General features: G+C 41.6%; 1 protein-coding gene across 1 annotated transcript in view; it reads right to left on the minus strand.

Moving 5' to 3' along the window:
• The window catches only part of LOC308368909 (hatching enzyme 1.2-like), a gene marked incomplete at both ends in the record, with an annotated part of 7,918 nt that extends 69 nt beyond the window's left edge, over positions 1-7,849 (minus strand). Inside the window, 8 exons of the mRNA XM_080843205.1 lie at positions 1-73; positions 5,046-5,162; positions 5,295-5,376; positions 5,555-5,733; positions 6,197-6,314; positions 6,576-6,710; positions 7,289-7,367; positions 7,781-7,849. The exon at positions 1-73 is cut by the window's left edge and continues 69 nt beyond it. Coding sequence (XP_080699331.1) covers positions 1-73; positions 5,046-5,162; positions 5,295-5,376; positions 5,555-5,733; positions 6,197-6,314; positions 6,576-6,710; positions 7,289-7,367; positions 7,781-7,849 — 852 coding nt within the window. The remainder of the gene's footprint in view (positions 74-5,045; positions 5,163-5,294; positions 5,377-5,554; positions 5,734-6,196; positions 6,315-6,575; positions 6,711-7,288; positions 7,368-7,780) is intronic.
• Positions 7,850-19,819: the final 11,970 nt, after the last annotated feature.

Raw genomic sequence — 19,819 nt, forward strand, 5'->3', positions numbered from 1 at the left:
GAGCTGGGCAGAGGGGACAGCAGGGTCACCAGCCTGACATGTGACAGTGATGGGGACGCAAAGCTGTCCTGTTCTTGGGGGATGGAGGTGATGAAGATGGTGGCTTAGAGAGAGGTCATGGACTTCTCCATTCCTCTAAGGAGGGTGGAGTTTATGAAGATGATGGCTTAGGTGGAGGTCAAGGACTTCTCCGTTCCTCTAAGAAAGGGGAGTCAGCTGCATGTTTGGGTGGGGCAGACAAAGGAGAATGGAGTCACTGAGGCTACACTAACATTTATTTTCGGAGTCCATTTTGCAGTACAACCAACGCCCCAGTGGTAACAACGTTTCCAATCGGCCTCTGCGACTTCAAATCTGCACACTTCTTTGACTTATGTCACTTCTTGTGGTAAATGTGCTGGGAAAATTGGGCGTTCCAGTTATGGAACGCGACTGAGCAGACAAGTGGAGCGAGGCTTCGGCGAAATGAATATATTTTACCTTCTTTAAGAACTAAATCGAGCTGTTTGTGACCCAAAATATTTCTTAAAAGATACATTTCACATGATTTCGAAAAGTCAAGGGAAAGGCTGACATCCTAAAGATGACAAAAAGACAGACTTTGCAACTCTTCTTGAAGAAGACACGGAAGGGGTAACTAGCGCTATGTTAACTCAAGAGGAAATGTGTTGGAATTCAACAGAGCAGAATGGGGAGTAGGGATGGGCTAACCAATCAGGAGTCGGAAGAGGCATGGTTATATCTGCTATAGGGCGGCCATATATCCACAGCAAACAAGTCCCCAAGTTGTTGTTGTACTGGAAAATTGACTCAAGTAAAAAGAAATACATATACGTATATATGAGTAAATGTTGGTTTGCAGCTGATTTATGTACATATCAATTTACACATCTGTACATATTATTTTGTGACTTCACCATAAGAGCACGGGTGTGTGGATATTTTCTATAAGTGGAAATTTCAACGTACAAGTTCACATGTTTTCTACAAGCCTTCATGCGTATATTTGTTTTATACAAGTGAAAATGTAAACGTAAGAGTTCAGATTTTTGTTCTACAAAGTTCCCACATCAAGTCTACAAGCTATTTTGCAAACATTTTGCAACATATTTACCTTCATTAAAGACATTGCTGTTCCCAGTTCAACCTAGTGGCCCCTTCAACCCATAATACGAACTGTCCAATCGATAATGGTGATGATGATGATAATGATAATGATGATTATAATGATGGTGATTACCCTTGCTCTAGCGTGGCCTGCACTCACAGACAGCATAGAGCAAAGGTTTCCCTTTGAGAATCTGCAGAGGACTAGAGCTTTTGGATCATGTTAAGGCTCTTCGGTGGAGGGCAGAAGGACAGAGAAGGAATTGCGGCTCCTGAAGGACAGAGAAGGTACTGCGGCCTCTGTCTCGCACAAATGAACAGTGCACTTTCACCCACAGTGGTGACAGAGAGACAAACTTTGGTGAGGGAAAACCAATGTGTGCTTGCTTCCTTGTTTTTTATTCTCTGTTAGTTTTATTTTTAGTCTTCTTTTTATTTTAAATCAGAAAAAAATGGAAATAATACGTATTTAAAAACAACAACAGCCATCCAACAAATGGTGTTTCATCCAATAAATTGTGTGTGTTTTAGATCTTTTTATGTTATTTTTGATCTTAGCAGCGCTGTATGTAAAACAAATCCCCATGTGTATTTTTAGGGCAAAATTATTTTGTACAGAACTTTCTACTAAAGCCTAGTGTTGGTGCCAAGTCAGTGTGCTCCTGTAAAACCCACTCATTGTATTCACTATTGCCACAAGCTCTGGCAAGGAAGGGATATAAGAAATGACCGCATCCAAAGTATCGTTTGTTTTGATTTTTGTTGTTTTTTAAATAAAGGTTGTTTTTTTTACATTTTATTTATTTCCATTTTGTCACTCCACACTGATTAAAATGGCTGTGTGTCCCATCGTGTTGCCGTGAAACTAAGCGCTTGTCATTGTTTGGATGTGTGGCCTTGCTTTATACAAGGCATCCTGAGATTCTGTGTACATAACACTCACTAAGTAAGCGCATAGCACTTTATATTGTACTGTATGTTGACACAAGATGTTACTGGACTGGTAACGGTTTACAGTAGTCATCATAGTCATCATCAGTAGACATCAAAAGTCTGACATAACCAAGACACGCCATGCCAGATATCACACACTGAGTGATGAGAGTCGGTTTCCAGTGATTAAAGTGTTAAGTCACCATGATCAGTTTATATCATGAAAGTGCTACTATGACAGCTTAGTAGCATATGACATAAAGCAGTGATTCTCAAGTGTTTGCCCCGAAGGCCCACACTTCAAAGTCCAATCCAGTTTGTCAAGCTTTTTCTATTTGTCCTCATATAAACCTCCAAAAATGTCTTTTGCCACTCCAGTAATATTCACATGCAGAATCCTTTATTTCCATTTCTCTATTTCTTTAGATCGACACAGAGTACAAAGGCTCTGGTGTGATATTAACGTCATTGTTTTAGTTATGTGAGTTGAATAATTAAGTTTTTGTATTTGAAGCATTCAGTAATGGGCCTCATGTATCAATACTTCCAAGTCTGTCAGAGTTTAAAAGTTGATAGGTGGCACAATTCACTTAAAACACAAAAATATGAATGCCAAATGTTTTCTTGAATCTGTCTAATAATAATAATCTTTTAAATAGAAAGGGGTTAGAATTTATATTTTTTAAAAGCTCTCCGCACAACTGTTTGTGTATTTCACTTGATAAATTAAGCTATTTCCTTTCATCTCATTAAGCACATTGTTTTAAATAATTTACTATCATCTCAATACCCCCTGTTGAGAACCACTGACGGTGGGTGCTTTAGCGTCTAGCATTTTGAGAGCCGCCATGATTATTAGCAAACCAAATGGAGGACTGAGCAATATGAACCAACTAAGGTATAATCCAATCCAAACAATTGGTTTCTAACACCTGTGTCACAGTGAGCTCGTACCTTATTTCAAGGTTGCCAGGTTTTTAAATGACAAAGTCTGGTTTCTTCTCAGTTAATACTCAATGGTAGAGCCTGCCCTACATGATTTACAGCTTGGTAGTCTCAAAATAGTTTATCATATTCATACATTATTCGATACTATTGTATGTGCAACAGTTCAGCCAATCTAGTGAAACACTGTTAATACTTGTGCTCGACAACCAATCAAATTACTCCAATAATCCATTATGTGCTCCTGAACTGTGTTGATTGGCTGAAAAAGAGTATGGCCTAGTCTGGGCTTCTTTCTGTTTACAGAACTGAGAGTGTGCACACACAGAACACCCAGCTGGAAGACCACAGTGAGCCATTTACTGAATTTGACGAAACATTTTATTTTAGTCGGACAGGAATGACAACAATGGTCTGGGTCCACTTACTGGTTCTGCCAGATAAGGTTAACCCAGTTTAGGTATTACATCACTCGTTAAGACATTCAATTACCTATTTGGGAGTTTATTCCATTTTTAGTATAAGTAGCGAAAATATGAATGAAATACAGTATGGGGCGTGTTATTACATGATGGGAAATGATTGCAGTATCAGGTTTTACAGCACACATGCAGTGAGGAGAGACTGGGGCAGTTTACATGCAGTGGGGACAGACTGGGGCAGTTTACATGCAGTGGGGAGAGACTGGGGCAGTTAACATGCAGTGGGGACAGACTGGGGAAGCACATATGCAGTGGGTAGACACTGGGGCAGTTTACATGCAGTGGGTAGACACTGGGGCAGTTTACATGCAGTGGGTAGAGACTGGGGCAGTCAACATGCAGTGGGTAGAGACTGGGGCAGTTAACATGCAGTGGGTAGAGACTGGGGCAGTTAACATGCAGTGGGGAGAGACTGGGGCAGTTTACATGCAGTGGGGAGAGACTGGGGCAGTTTACATGCAGTGAGGAGAGACTGGGGCAGTTTACATGCAGTGGGGACAGACTGGGGAAGCACACATGCAGTGGGTAGACACTGGGGCAGTTTACATGTAGTGGGTAGAGACTGGGGCAGTCAACATGCAGTGGGTAGAGACTGGGGCAGTTAACATGCAGTGGGTAGAGACTGGGGCAGTTAACATGCAGTGGGGAGAGACTGGGGCAGTTTACATGCAGTGGGGAGAGACTGGGGCAGTTTGCATGCAGTGAGGAGAGACTGGGGCAGTTTACATGCAGTGGGTAGAGACTGGGGCAGTTTACATGCAGTGGGTAGAGACTGGGGCAGTTGACATGCAGTGGGGAGAGACTGGGGCAGTTTACATGCAGTGGGGAGAGACTTGGACAGCCTCTGTGTCTTCAAGCCACCAGAGAGGACAGCGCTTCGAGGTAGGTCTTCATTTTCAGCCATTAGCCACCATTCCTGTTAGGAGATGTTTCCTATTCCTATAAGTAGAAACAAATAGATGATAACATTTGCTAATTTTATAGGCATATATTTATACCTCATCATTTACGTCTATTTATTTTATGGGCAACACTTTTATTCAAGGCAATTTACAGTAAGCTAGATACACATTTTAGCATTTAGATTTATTCATTATGAAAATGCTTTAATCCATTAATTGATGGAAGGAATTTGGCAGACACAGTTCTATTCAAAGCAAACACACTCTTGTGCAGTTACCACTGCTTATGTATTTTGGGAATCAAACCCCTCAACTTCATGTGGTTGACACCTCACACCTCACCACTGCAGTGGACACCATTATTGGACTAGGCGCACACAGGAGTCATCATACATGTGTACCTACAGCATCAGTCATGCATGTGTACCTACAGCATCAGTCATACATGCATACTTACAGCATCAGTCATACATGTGTACCTACAGCATCAGTCATACATGCATTCTTACAGCATCAGTCATACATGTGTACCTACAGCATCCATCATACATGTGTACCTACAGCATCCATCATACATGTGTACCTACAGCATCAGTCATACATGCATACTTAGAGCATCAGTCATACATGTGTTCCTACAGCATCAGTCATATATGCATACTTACAGCATCCATACAGTTTGTTGATCCTCAGAATGTCAGTGGTGGAGAGACCCTGTCCTTGTCCAATGGAGACGGTTGGGTCGGGGATGGTAGTGATAGTTGACTTTCCTCTCTGGTTCGAGAAAGTAGTTCTACACAGACCAATTTATGGTATTATTAATGAGATATATAGATATTGAGAGAGATTGATTGACTAAATGGCCGACAGACAGACTTGATGGTAGGTGGACTTGATGATTTTATTACTTATTGTTTTGCCTTACCTCCCATAATGCATCACGGAAGAGTAGTCATAGGGAGTACCCAGGGTGTCACCATATTGTCTGTTAAAGTTGTAGTTTTGATCTGAGTGCAGTGTAAGGAAGAAGAGAAGAGAAAACCACACAGGGCTCATTTAAGTGTGATTAAAATATTGTGTTACTACAGCACATTACTGTGAAATTACCAACAGAAAGTAAAACACGATTGAAGACCCGGTCTTTTCATGCCCCAGGCCAGGGGGGAATAGGAGAGTGCTGCTCACCTGGGTTGATGTATTCCCAGTGGATTTTCACATACTTGTCTCTATCCCCCCTGTTGTGCTCGTGGTAGAAGCCCAGTGCATGGGTGAGCTCGTGCTGAATGACGCTGTTGTGAACGCAGTAGAACCTGTTGAGGGACACCAACTGCTTGCCTCCCGCTCTCCCGATGTACGACCAGCACCTGAGCAACGGAAGAATGAGAACTGAGAAGTGGGGTTACTGGCCTACTAATAATTGGTTTAATCCTCTCCTCTTATCTCCCCGACGGTTTTCTCAGAAACACAGACACACAGGGGGAAAGAAACAACAATCCTCGTACCTGCCGTTGTATTTTATTGTTTGTAGCCTAATGCAGTGTTTTTCATTGAGCTAATAGACGAAACTCCTTCACACTACTGTGTTGTTTAACCAACTATGCTTGCGTTATGTTCGTTACTGTGACATTACACTCGGTATGTTTCTCGGTCGTTTCAGTTAGTAGGCTACTAGTTTTTTAAACACTATTAACCCGTATCGTCATGCTAATGAAGCAACTTTGAAATTTGAGTCGTTGGTTGCCAGGTGGTTGAGGAGAGGGATTGTTAACCTGTGCACTATGGTGTCGTTCCAAAAAGTTCCAAACAAATGGTGATGCACTAACTCACCCGCGTCCGTTCTCTATGCTCAGGTAGTCGACCTCTGTTGAGCGAGGAACGAAGCGTACGCAGGTTTGGTTATGGAAGGTCAGCATGGCCTTTTCGATTTTCATCCTGTCATGGAAGGCTGAAACACAAAGCAAACGTGAACGTTTGATCTCTTTCAGGCATCCTGTAATTATATTATTTGTAGGGCTGCCAATCAATTAAAAAAGTACTCTTATTATTATTAATTATTCCATGCTTTGTGATTCATTACTCTTAATAGAGATTACAAAGATCAATTTGCTGTGGGAAGCATTTCAAAATCTGTCAGATTTGAGGTTGACGTGAAGTAAACAAGCCTGGGCAGCGTGATGTTCACCACACACAAAAAAAATACACTTACAGAAATCAGGGCTTATAGTTATAGGAAGTTCAACAAGCCCGTTGGCAGATTTCTTCCATTTGCAGAAGAAGCAGGACAGGGCATTTCTTTCTCGCTGAACAGCAACATCTCCTTCCAACAGAAGCTCCCCGGAGTCTACAAGAAAGAACGTCATTCCTGAAGTGACTCATTGCATACTTCAGTCGTAAAAACTCTTTGCTTGAAACCTCTGTCATAAGATTGACATAGCCATTAACACAATGTGAAAGACATTATCCTGTCATAAGTTGGAATGAAAGTCAGTGTCCAGTGTAATGTGAAAATCTTCGGCAAGCTATGACAGTTTATAAGCATGTTCCATAGGCAGCTATGGCAGTTTATAAGCATGTTCCATAGGCAGCTATGGCAGTTTATAAGCATGTTGCATAGGCAGCTATGACAGTTTATAAGCATGGTCCATAGGCAGCTATGGCAGTTTATAAGCATGGTCCATAGGCAGCTATGCCATTCACAATTTTATGAGCTGTCATGACAATTAATGAATACAACATGACTGTGGTGTCAGTGGATACTGAATGCCACAATAACTAACAGAATCCAGTATCTGTCACAGCTTGCTTGCCATGTTTATATCAAAGCTAAATTATTTGAACAATACCGTAAGTAGATTTATCATCTACTATGTTTAAAACAAGGCTAGTGTTATAAAATGTATGTTATCAAATTAAACATACCTTTGTTAGAGGTCAGAATTTGGGTTGTTAAGTCCACATCCTCTGGTTCGTCTATGAGACTGTCATAGTCAACACCACTCTAAGACAACCATGAAGAGACACACACAAACCTCAAAGTTAAAGAAGTAAAAAAAAAAAATTGCTTGATTAAAATGAATTAGCAAGCTGACAGGCTAACAGCCAACAGTAAGGCTTGCGCTGATTAAAGCTAGATAACTGATGTGTTTGGCTACATATGTATTTGGCGATGTGATATTTTTAAAGCACTATAGGATGTCATACTCAGACCACAAATACTACATAGTTAGACGCCCAATGTAGCCAGTTAAAGCAACATGGATTTTTATCTCTCCTTCACTTGACTGTGCCATCGAAATGATTACGTTTCTCAAAACTACCGATCTACAAGAGCCTACGTTTTAAGAAAATACATATTTCTGCTTTACGGTTTGTAGAGAGAGAGACTTCGACAGAGCACTGGAACCATATTACCATGAAGGGCAGAGCCTCACACAGGCCCAGCAACAGCACAAGAAGGGAGAGGGAAGCTCTGAGGTCCATGCTCCTTCCGTGTCTGAGTGTGGAGGTTGTTCCGGATTGTTCCTTGGCCCAAGCTCGATGTGTGACGGGCCATGGGCCTTTAAATACAGCTCCTCAAAGGCGTGGTTGCCGGGGGTATTTAGGCCTGCTGATGGGCTCAGGTGTCTAATGGACACTCTGGGAGGGGGGACACCTCCGCCTCTCCCACAAACCCAACAGCTTAGGGGAAGCCGAGGAGGTCGTGTGTTGTCTCTTGGATCATGTCCCCAGATGCTTCCCATAATGCAGCTGACTTACGGGCATAACATTTGTTTTGGCTTGTTTGTTGTTTTGGTTTTGAAGTGCTGGTCTGGCGACACAACACATGTGGTAAGTCTCACTGGAGAACTTATGGGTGGGTGCACTAATACGGTTTACTGTACTGGAAGCTACACTTCATAGACAATAATAATACAAAAAATTATTAATTAATACAGAAAAATTTGTGTTGTATTCAATCAGTGTAAATAGAACAGTGGTCGCTTAAATACTCAGTTGGCGTTCAGTCAGTGTAATTAGCTTGGCATTCTGAATGAACTCTACTTACCAATAGAAAGAACAGAAAAACTATAATACTATTAATTAATTATCATACTATTAATAAATACTGTTATTAACCAGCTAATATATCTGAGACATGCTTGCAGGCTTGGACATTAGGGCACAATGACAATCATTAACTTGGAGTGGGCCACTTTTATTTTGTGTGCATGTGTTGCATTTTCATCACATTCAGTTTTGTTTTAGAGTTAGTGTAGGGTGTATTGTATTTCTGTTTGAAATAAAAAGTGACAAATTGTGATTTCATTGATTTTTTCCTCCAGTACAGCACAGATTATCATTGAAATTAAATGAAATAGCTTCTTTGTTTGGCAATTATACATTTTCTATGAACTCTAGAAAAATACAGTATGTGTCATTCAGATTGACAGAGAGGCAGATGGATGGAGAGGTGATGAGAGAAACAAGTCTGCAACTGACATGGAGACTGTAGTACACGAGAACAAACTTGAAAAGAAATGTGTTTTCTCAAGAATGTATGTTTATTAACTGACCTCTGACCCACGCTTGATTGGCTAATGGCAAAACGTATAAATGTCAATGTGCCATTTTAGAGTGCACATTTGCTTCTGTTAGTGTAAGGCCAACAGACACTTGTAGGTCTTCATTTTTAAAGCCATCGGATCGTTGCTCTGGATAATTTCTTCAACCAATTACAAAATAAAGATTCTAGCTTGCATGTTGATGTTATGCCATATAGTATGAAATCGGTATGCAAGCTTTTCACCACTTTTTACCATGCAGGTATTGATGTAAGTAATGACAAGTGTGTTTTACAGAGCTATCCATATGGGAGCAACAAGTGTGCATAGATACTGTGTGTGTGTGTGTGTGTGTGTGTGTGTGTGTGTGTGTTTGTGTGTGTGTGTGTGTGTGTGTGTGTGTGTGTGTGTGTGTGTGTGTGTGTGTGTGTGTGTGTGTGTGTGTGTGTGTTTCTGTGTGTGTGTATGTGTGTGTGTGTATGTGTGTGTGTGTGTGTGTGTGTGTGTGTGTGAAGGTCGGGGTGTGAGTGATGACAGGAGGTGTATATAACAGGTGCATATATACTGTGTTTGTGTGTGTGTGTGTGTGTGTTCAATGAGGTCTCTACACCTGTACTGTCATGTGGTCTCTACACCTGTACTGTCATGGTGTCTTTTCACCTGTACTGTCATGGTGTCTTTACACCTGTACTGTCATAGTGTATTTACACCTGTACTGTCATGTGGTCTTTACACCTGTACTGCCATGTGGTCTTTACACCTGGACTGTCATGTGGTCTTTACACCTGTACTGTCATGTGGTCTTTACACCTGTACTGTCATGTGGTCTTTACACCTGTACTGCCATGTGGTCTTAACACCTGTACTGTCATGTGGTCTTAACACCTGTACTGTCATGTGGTCTTTACACCTGTACTGTCATGTGGTCTTAACACCTGTACTGTCATGGTGTCTTTACACCTGTACTGTCATGTGGTCTTTACACCTGTACTGTCATGGTGTCTTTACACCTGTACTGTCATGTGGTCTTTACACCTGTACTGTCATGTGGTCTTTACACCTGTACTGTCATGTGGTCTTTACACCTGTACTGTCATGTGGTCTTTACACCTGTACTGTCATGTGGTCTTTACACCTGTACTGTCATGTGGTCTTTACACCTGTACTGTCACCTGTACTGTCATGTGGTCTTAACACCTGTACTGTCATGTGGTCTTTACACCTGTACTGCCATGTGGTCAAGCACTATTAGATTGCAATGCAATCACCAAAAATGCATTTTCAGGCCAGGTGTAAATGGGGTCAGTGTTGTTTGGTACACAGATCTGCAGGTGTGCTTTAAGTCAGGCTTCATACAGTGCACACACAAACACTGTCTTGGTTTTGCTGAACCGCCAATCTAAGTGATCTCTAAGTGCTTCAGTGGTAGACTCTAACATTGCCAAATTAGGACTTGGCAGCATTGCAACATAGACCACAGAAAAAAGCATTTTTTTAAAATAGCTGTGACGTTTTTGTGGCTTGTGTAGATGGCCCCAACTGTCATCCAGCTACTTCCTCTTAATATGGTCTGTGGGCGAGTAGCAGAGCGCTAGCTCGTCCTGAACAGCTAAGAATCTGACACAACGTAAAAAAGTTTTGCTTAACTCATCCATGATCCATAAAGCAATGTGAAAGGGGGACAGAGATGGGGGATGGGCAGAGTCTGGCCTGAAGCTTCTTCCTCCTCCAGCCACATGGTGGAGAGATGACCAGAGGAGATACAAATGAACTCAGCAGAGAGTAGCATGTGCTGAATACTTGATTTAAATTCAGATAGTTAACAAGCACAAGGGATATATTTATAATACTATATAGTGTTACAAAATGTTCAGGGGGTTGAGTGTAGGTTGGGATAGTAAAATATACTAGGTAAGGGTTAGTAACTATACCAGTATGTACACAGCACTATTTGTTACCCACATAACTAGCCTAGCACACTGCAAAGGGGGCCGGGATGACAAGTACACTTAATGCAAAGGGTGCAGGGATGACTAGCACACTTAATGCAAAGGGTGCAGGGATGACTAGCACACTTAATGCAAAGGGTGCAGGGATGACTAGCACACTTAATGCAAAGGGTGCAGGGATGACTAACACACTTAATGCAAAGGGTGCAGGGATGACTAGCACACTTAATGCAAAGGGGGCATGGATGACTAGCACACTTAATGCAAAGGGGGCCGGGGTGACAAGTACACTTAATGCAAAGGATGCAGGGATGACTAGCACACTTAATGAAAAGGGTGCAGGGATGACTAGCACACTTAATGCAAAGGTTGCAGGGATGACTAGCACACTCAATGCAAAGGGTGCAGGGATGACAAGTACACTTAATGCAAAGGGGGCCGGGATGACTAGCACACTCAATGCAAAGGGTGCAGGGATGACAAGTACACTTAATGCAAAGGGTGCAGGGATGACTAGCACACTTAATGCAAAGGGTGCAGGGACCACTAGCACACTTAATGCAGTGATAAGGTGGCAGGAGTGCATGTAGCTCCCCAACACCTCCTCCTCTAGCCACATGATAGAGAGATAAACTAAGGCTCCGTTTCCTGTCAGCATTCTCAGTTCCTCCGAAGCTTCACTGTTGCCAGATTTCTAGACTGGGGTAAGTTTGGCCAATCTGATACAATTATGCTTATTTGAGTGGCAATCTGAACTAATTAGCTCCAAACTAATGTCTTAATTATCTGATATGACGTCAAACTTTTGTGGTGTAATTGTCATTTATCAGCTTTGCGTAAAATATGAGAAATCCTTTTTTGTTTTTTGTGGCAGCTGTGGTCTCAGTTCCTCTGTACGAAGCTTTGTGTGTCACAAGGATCTTTCTTTTCCTGTTTCTCTTGATTTCTGTAACTTTCAAAAATAAATAATGAACATTAAAATTATAAATAAAATATATATCAAGCCTTTAAATGTGACACAAAAGTGACTTTAATTGATTTAATATACAATGAGTTAAACAAAAGGACTATAAAGAACACACTTCATAGTTGTAAAGTCATTGTACCCAGTGCATAGTTCATTAGTTTGTTCGATTACTTTTCCATCCTGAATTAATGCTTGTTTTATTAATATTTTAACAAAGTGGCCCTTTCTTATTTAATAGAAGTAAAAGAGCTGTGAGTTCTGTGTGATGAATATCATCTAAACCATCGGGGCCTGTTTCTGCAGGGTGTGGTGCCCATACTGAACCACCATGACAGGAATCCCTCTTACCTTTCTGCTCTTCTGCACTGCTGGTAAGGATGCTGTGTTGAGGTGTATATCATTATGGAAAGATCATTGATAGTTAACTATTGATGGATAATTGTGAACCGTGTGATTCTTTTCTATTTTGTCTGATGTCTGATTGTGTTGTTGCCGAGACTTATTCCTGTTCCCCACTTTCACACACGTTTGCACAAGTTCCTCAAATCTTTAAACACATGCATGTGCAGATAAGCACTCTATGATAGCACTGGCCCCTTTGCATGCGATGTGATGTGGTGTGTGTTTGTGTGTGTGTGTGAATATGTTTCAGGTCTTCAGTCTCAAAGTATAACCTACACCCCTAAGGAGATCTGTGCACTCAAAGGGTCCAAAGTGCTCCTTCAGTGCACTTACACTCTTCCAGCAGGAGACAGTTTCCAAGCAGGTTATTGGTATCAAAATGATTCCTGGGTACGAGGCAGGGATTCCAATGGAAATATTCAGCACAATATGGCCTCTCCACAATGTTTACTATGGATATACAACCTGACACCTAGTGCCTCAGGATCTTATGAATACAGAGTCAAAACTAAACACACAACCCTAAGAGTGTCAGGTAGAGCCGCTGTCCGTGTCGTAGGTAATTGCTGCTTTTGTGTACGTCACTGCTGTGTAACATATTCGTTTAACTGTTAAATCTTCTACTGTAGAAAAAGTTAAATCACTTAAAATTGTGCAGGTAAAACTAATGAGCTTCTTATACACATTCTATTTCTGTACTTAAGATATCTATTTCTGTACTGTAAAAATTCTATTTCGTGACAATGATAATGAACAGGGAAGATTATAAGATAAGTGTTTACATCTGAATGCTTCTATGAAATGCGTTTACGAATGTGAATTTTGTGATATGAAAATGTAATGGATAGATAAATCTTTTACTCCAGCTACTGCACAGGCGGACTGTTGGGGAGTGTCTTACTCATCTACCAGCTTCTGTGCCTTAAGGGGCTCAATGCTGGACATTCCCTGCACTTACGGACACCCCCGAGATCATGCAGTCAACACAACATTCTGGCACAAAGATGTTGAGAAGGGTAAGGATCCTATTGACCTGCGTCTTCATGAGCAGTACCGGGACAGAGTGGAGCATCTCGGCACTGAGAATAACTGCACTCTGAGAATCAGAGACCTGAGACAGACTGACTCAGGACAATATCGATTCAGATACACCACAGACAAACCAGGAGGGGCTTTCTCAGGTGACCGGGTGACAATCATCGTCACAGGTAACTATGTCAATAATTTTATAAAATAAAATGGATAGTTTTAAAACTCTTCCGTTTTAATTGCACTTTTACTTGCCAGGTCTGCAGGTGTCAAAGACTGCTGGTACAGTTATTGAGGGAGGCAGTGTGACACTGTCCTGCAATACCATCTGCACCCTTAGGGGCAACATCACCTTCATCTGGTGCAAGAACACACAGCCTGCCAGACACACGACCATCAGCAACACCCTACACCTAAACCCAGTCAACAGTGAGGATATGGGCAACTACTCCTGTGCTCTTAAAGGACACAGAGAACATCCTTCACCTGGGGCTACTCTTGATGTGAATTGTATGTAAAAGCAGACCTACTAGATATGGCAGTGACTATAAAGACTTGTCAACAAAGGTTAAATTGCATATAAGTGACAAAGAAATTGGTCTAAATATATTTGTGGGTCTTTGTGTTGGCAGACGCACCACAGAAAACCACTGCGCTTGTTGCTCTCCATGCTGAAATAGTGCGGAATAATTCGATGACTCTGACTTGTAGCAGTGATGCAAACCCACCAGTTCACAACTACACCTGGTACATGAAGAGAGGAACTCAAATCTCACCACTAGGAGCAGGTCAAAGCTTCATCGCCACTAACATCAACGATGACACCAGTGGACTCTACTATTGTGTCGCACGTAATAGTGTTGGTGCACAGAACTCAACTGGTGTATCAATGCCAATTGTAGGTAAGATCACCTGTTGAGATTGTTATTCGCAAACTTAATAACAATGACCAATCTTCCCATGGGGAGAAAACATTGGCATGTTTCAGATTTTTTCATTTAAATTAGTAGAGTTTTTGTATTCTCGTTATAAATTATTTACTCCATGTTTTAACTAAATGTACTATGTAATAAATGAAAATGCCAATGTAAATGGGAACTGCAAACGCTAGTGGATATTGAACTGTATCTTTAAGGCACATGCTAACGACTGATACAGTAGTAATTCACTCGCTAGGCCTCATATCCCGGAGGTAAATGGTCTGAGCCCAGTGCTTGAACATGTTAAGATGAAAGTCGAATGATTGGTCACTATTGTGAAAAGGCTGTGCTTACTGTAAGTGTGCTTAAATATTTTTGAATGTGGGCCTAGGACAAAGCTCTGCTAAGAATGCAGCCATTGGGGTCCTTGTTGTTGTTGTAGCTGTTCTTCTCATCCTGGTCCTTCTCTGGCTGAGGTGAGGAACATCACTTTCCTTCTCATGACTTTAGATGTACCAGTGCATCAGCCATTTTGATAATGATATAATTGGTACAAATATGGTGACCAATAATGATAATGTGGCAATAGTATCTTCTCCTGTGTACTCCACAACAGAAAGAGAAAATCTGGCTCACCCCCCAAAAAGGGAAGTACATCGACTCCACAGCAGGTGAGTGTGCTGATTGTGCTAAAAAGAGACCGTCCATTTCAAACAAACTAGTAGAGAGCCAATGGTAGACCAGATGTCATTGAAAACCATGATAAACTTCCTTAACTGATAAACGACGAGCCAGATTCACTTTGGGGAGATTTTCTGTTAAGCAAGGGTTCTCAGTCCCAACATCCCCACCCCAGCGCTCTGCACTCTCTCCGTCTTTCCTTGTTCTACTCACACCTTTTCTTCCCCTGTAATTACATGGCATGACCACTGTTATGCTCCATCTAAAATATACCCCCTCCTAATAGAATAGTGCTAGCGATTTCACTGTGTCATGCAAACTCAAATAGGTCACTAGGTCACGCATTTAAAGTCACTATTTAAGTGTTGTGAACAGCTGTGGGTTCAAAACTTAAAGTTAACAGACCTTCCCTTCTAAAACACCTAATAAAAAACAAAACAAATACAATTCACCTGGGGCGCAAATACATGGCCACATTTACACTGCACAAGCGTCTCCAGGGGCCTGTTTTTTTAGGACCGACAGACAGACAGCTTTCACAACTTCCTCTCGTTCTTCCACAGGCTGACTCCGATCTGGTGTATGATGACGTGTCTGCAGTAGCAGTGACCTCTGACCCTGCACGGAGACGGAACACAGAAGCAGACGATGACGTCCAGTATTCTAGCTTTCAATTCAAGGGCTCAAAGGAAGCAGAGGTGGCTCCCTACGCCAGCGTTCAGTCTCCCCGCGCCCAAACAGCACAGGAGGATGTTCAGTATGCTGCAGTGAATTTCTCAACACCGAAGGATACTTCCCAGTGAGTGTTTTTGCTTTCACCGTAAAGAATGAATCAACCGATATGACGTGTATTTTGTTGACTTGTGGGTGACATGACATGACGTGTTTTGTTTCCTTGTGGGTGTGGTGATGTGATGTGAATATCGATACTTTATGGGTAACGTGTGTATTTTGTTAAATTGTGGAGGATGTGGCATGACGTACTTTGTTACTTGGTGGGTAACGTGTGTATTTTGTTAAATTGTGGAGGATGTGGCATGACGTACTGTGTTACTTTGTGGGTGACGTGAGTATTTTGTCGCTGTGTGGATTGAATTTATATTGAATTTATATTATATTTGCATACAATGCAATTTGGAGTGCTGCTCCTGTTGGTGCCACAAGGGACAACATATACCAACACAATACAATAAGCTAAAAGATTAGACAGTGCAGTGGTATAGAGTACAAGTACTCCCCATGAGTACATCCCCATGATGTGGCATGAATGTGTCACTTTGTGGGTGACGTGTGTATTTTGTCGTTGAGTGGATGATGTGGGAGGACGTACTGTGTCAGGGCACAAATACACATACGCGTCTTTTTTCAGGCGTAGACACTTCAGTAACGCCTTGGCAAAGTGCGGCGGCCAAAACAGAAGCGGTGCACTTCCCTGCCTTCCGCTGGAAAGTTGAGAATAGTTCAACTTTTAAGCGCATCTAACGCTTCAAAGACGCAACGCGTGGTGGAGAAGGGGCGCACACGGTAAACGCGCCGTGCCATAGGAATCAATGCATTTGCTCGCGTCCCGTTTCAAAAAAAAAACGCTTATGTGTATTTGAGCCCTCACTTTGTGGGTGACGTGTGTATTTAGTTGCTTTGTGACTGACGCCATGAGCTGTATGATCTAATTGATCTAATTGTCCACAGAGTTGAAGCAGACCAAGTGATCTACAGTACCGTCAACAAACCCCCAAAGACACGAATGTGATGAGTATCACTTCACCCTGCATACCAATGCGTCCCATGGAGTACAGAAAAACATTATTAGCCTACTTTAAGGGATATTTACTTGTAAAATGTCTTAAATCATATCAAGATTATGTCCATAACAATGATATAATGTTTTATTCTGTATTTTCATTGATATTTTCTCAATTTATAACTGGTATAAAGTCAAAACTGAATTTGTCATATACAATAAATATGAGTTCCAAAATGATATGGGTGCACTGACTGTAAACACACACTTTGATGTATGGTGTTTGGGCACCCCAGGTGTCTCTTGTTAGCTCTGAGTGCACAGATTGTACAGGTTATGGTTATTGCTAAGTGTGTATGTGTTTTAATTTCCGCACATTCAGTGTTGTTTGAGAGTAGGTGTAGGGTGTATGTAGTTTCTGTTTAAAGTAAAAATTGACAAAATGTGATCTCCTAAACTAATTGTACAGATCATCATTGAAATGCAATTAAATAGCTTCTATTTTTGGCATTAATACATTTTTCTATGAAGTTTCTAAACTACAGTATGTATCATTCAGATTGACAGAGAGGTAAATGGATGGCAAGGTAAGGAGAGAAATAGTAAATGTCTGTGGCCTGGAAAGTTGTTCATATCCATTAATACTCCTGTGCTCTCATAGACATAGACCTGTGTTCTCATAGACATAGACCTGTGTTCTCATAGACATAGATCTGTGCGCTCATATACATAGACTTGTGTTCTCATAGACCTGTGCTCTCATAGACAAACACCTGTGATCTCATAGACCTGTTCTCTCATAGACCTGTGCACTCATAGACATAGACCTGTGTTCTCATAGACATAGACCTGTGCTCTCATAGACATAGACCTGTGTTCTCATAGACATAGACCTGTGCTCTCATAGACATAGACCTGTGCTCTCATATACATAGACCTGTGCTCTCATAGACATAGACCTGTGCTTTCATAGACATAGACCTGTGCTCTCATAGACATAGACCTGTGCGCTCATAGACATAGACCTGTGTTCTCATAGACATAGACCTGTGCGCTCATATACATAGACTTGGGTTCTCATAGACATAGACCTGTGCGCTCATAGACATAGACTTGTGTTCTCATAGACATAGACCTGTGCTCTCATAGACATAGACCTGTGCTCTCATATACATAGACCTGTGCTCTCATAGACATAGACCTGTGCTTTCATAGACATAGACCTGTGCTCTCATAGACATAGACCTGTGCGCTCATAGACATAGACCTGTGTTCTCATAGACATAGACCTGTGCGCTCATATACATAGACTTGGGTTCTCATAGACATAGACCTGTGCGCTCATAGACATAGACTTGTGTTCTCATAGACATAGACCTGTGTTCTCATAGACATAGACCTGTGTTCTCATAGACATAGACCTGTGCGCTCATATACATAGACTTGTGTTCTCATAGACCTGTGCTCTCATAGACAAACACCTGTGATCTCATAGACCTGTGCTCTCATAGACATAGACCTGTGCGCTCATATACATAGACTTGTGTTCTCATAGACATAGACCTGTGCGCTCATAGACATAGACCTGTGTTCTCATAGACATAGACCTGTGCTCTCATAGACCTGTGCTCTCATAGACATAGACCTGTGCGCTCATATACATAGACCTGTGCTCTCATAGACATAGACCTGTGCTCTCATAGACCTGTGCTCTCATAGACATGGACCTGTTCTCTCATAGACCTGTGCTCTCATAGACAGACCTGTGCTCATCACATCAGTATAGGAGCAATGGGAATGTAAAATGCCTATGGCGGCAGATGTAGCAGAAGGCATTTTTTCTTTCTCTTCAGTAGAAGAACAGGTGTATTGACACACTCCAGAACCCATGCACTGGTACTGTAGCTCACTCACACTCTGACCTCCACACACACACGTCCTGAATTATTCCAGGTTTTGCTGTGGTGCTGTTAGTCAGGCTTTGTAGAGAGCACATAAACACTGACTTGGTTTCACTGAACCGCCAATCAAAATGATCTCTCTCAAAGACGGGCTCCACCTCCAATTCAACATGCTCCATCGGCCAATCGACTGTGGATGATCACCGACCCCCGGCTTGATGTGTCACAGGCGTTAAGTCTGAGCTTCAGTGGTAGGTAGACTCTAAGATTGCCAAACTAGGAGTGGCCAGCATTGCAACATAGGCCACAAAAAAGCAGTTTTTTAAATAGGTGTGACCTTTCTGTGGCTTATGAAGATGGCCCCCACTGTCATCCATATAACTTCCTCTTTATATGGACTGTGGGCGAGTAGCAGAGAACTAAAATTAGAAAAGCTAAGAAGCTGATGCCACGTAAAAAAGTGTTGCTTTACTCAGCCATCAAAGACAAACGAATACAGAAATACAAATGTTTTGTGTTACAATCAGTTTCAGAAAGCAATGTGAAAGGGGGACATCAAAATATGTTACAGATAGAAATTATACAAATTAACAGTAGAATAGCTATTTTGCAGTTCCATCAGGGGCAAGGATGACTAGCACACTTAATGCAGTGATGAGGATGGCAGGAGTGCATGTAGCTCCCCAACACCTCCTCCTCTAGCCACATGATAGAGAGATTAACTAATCAGAAACCTCATAAGCCTCCGTTTCCTGTCAGAATTCTCAGTTCCTCCACCGTAGCCACAGATGCCTAGTCTGGGGTAAGTATGGCGATCCGATACAAATATGCTTATCTGTGGCATTCTGGACCAATTAGCTCCAAATGAATACCTTAATTATCTGATGTGACGTTAAACTTTGGTGTTGTAGTTCTCGTTCATCAGTTTTACGTAAAATATATGAAATACTTTCTTTGTGGCAGCTGTGGTCTCCGTTCCTCTGTACGTAGCTTTCTGTGTCACAAGGATCTTTCTTTTCCTGTCCGATTTCTGTAACCGTCAAAAAGAAATGATTAACTGCAAAAATATACAACAAACCTCTGATGTGACACAAAAGTGACTTTAATTAATGTGGCTGTATAATATTCCATCATCTTAAAAACAAGACTATAAAGAACACACTTCATAGTTGTAAAGTAAATGTACCCAGTGCATAGTTAATAAGTTTGTTTGAATACTTTTCTATCCTGAATTAATGCTTGTTTTACCAAGATTTTAACAAAGTGGCATCTTCTTATTTAATGGAAGTAAAACAGCTGTGAGTTCTGTGGGATTAATA

Source organism: Sprattus sprattus (assembly GCF_963457725.1).
Source record: "Sprattus sprattus genome assembly, chromosome: 1".
Lineage (NCBI taxonomy): Eukaryota > Metazoa > Chordata > Actinopteri > Clupeiformes > Clupeidae > Sprattus > Sprattus sprattus.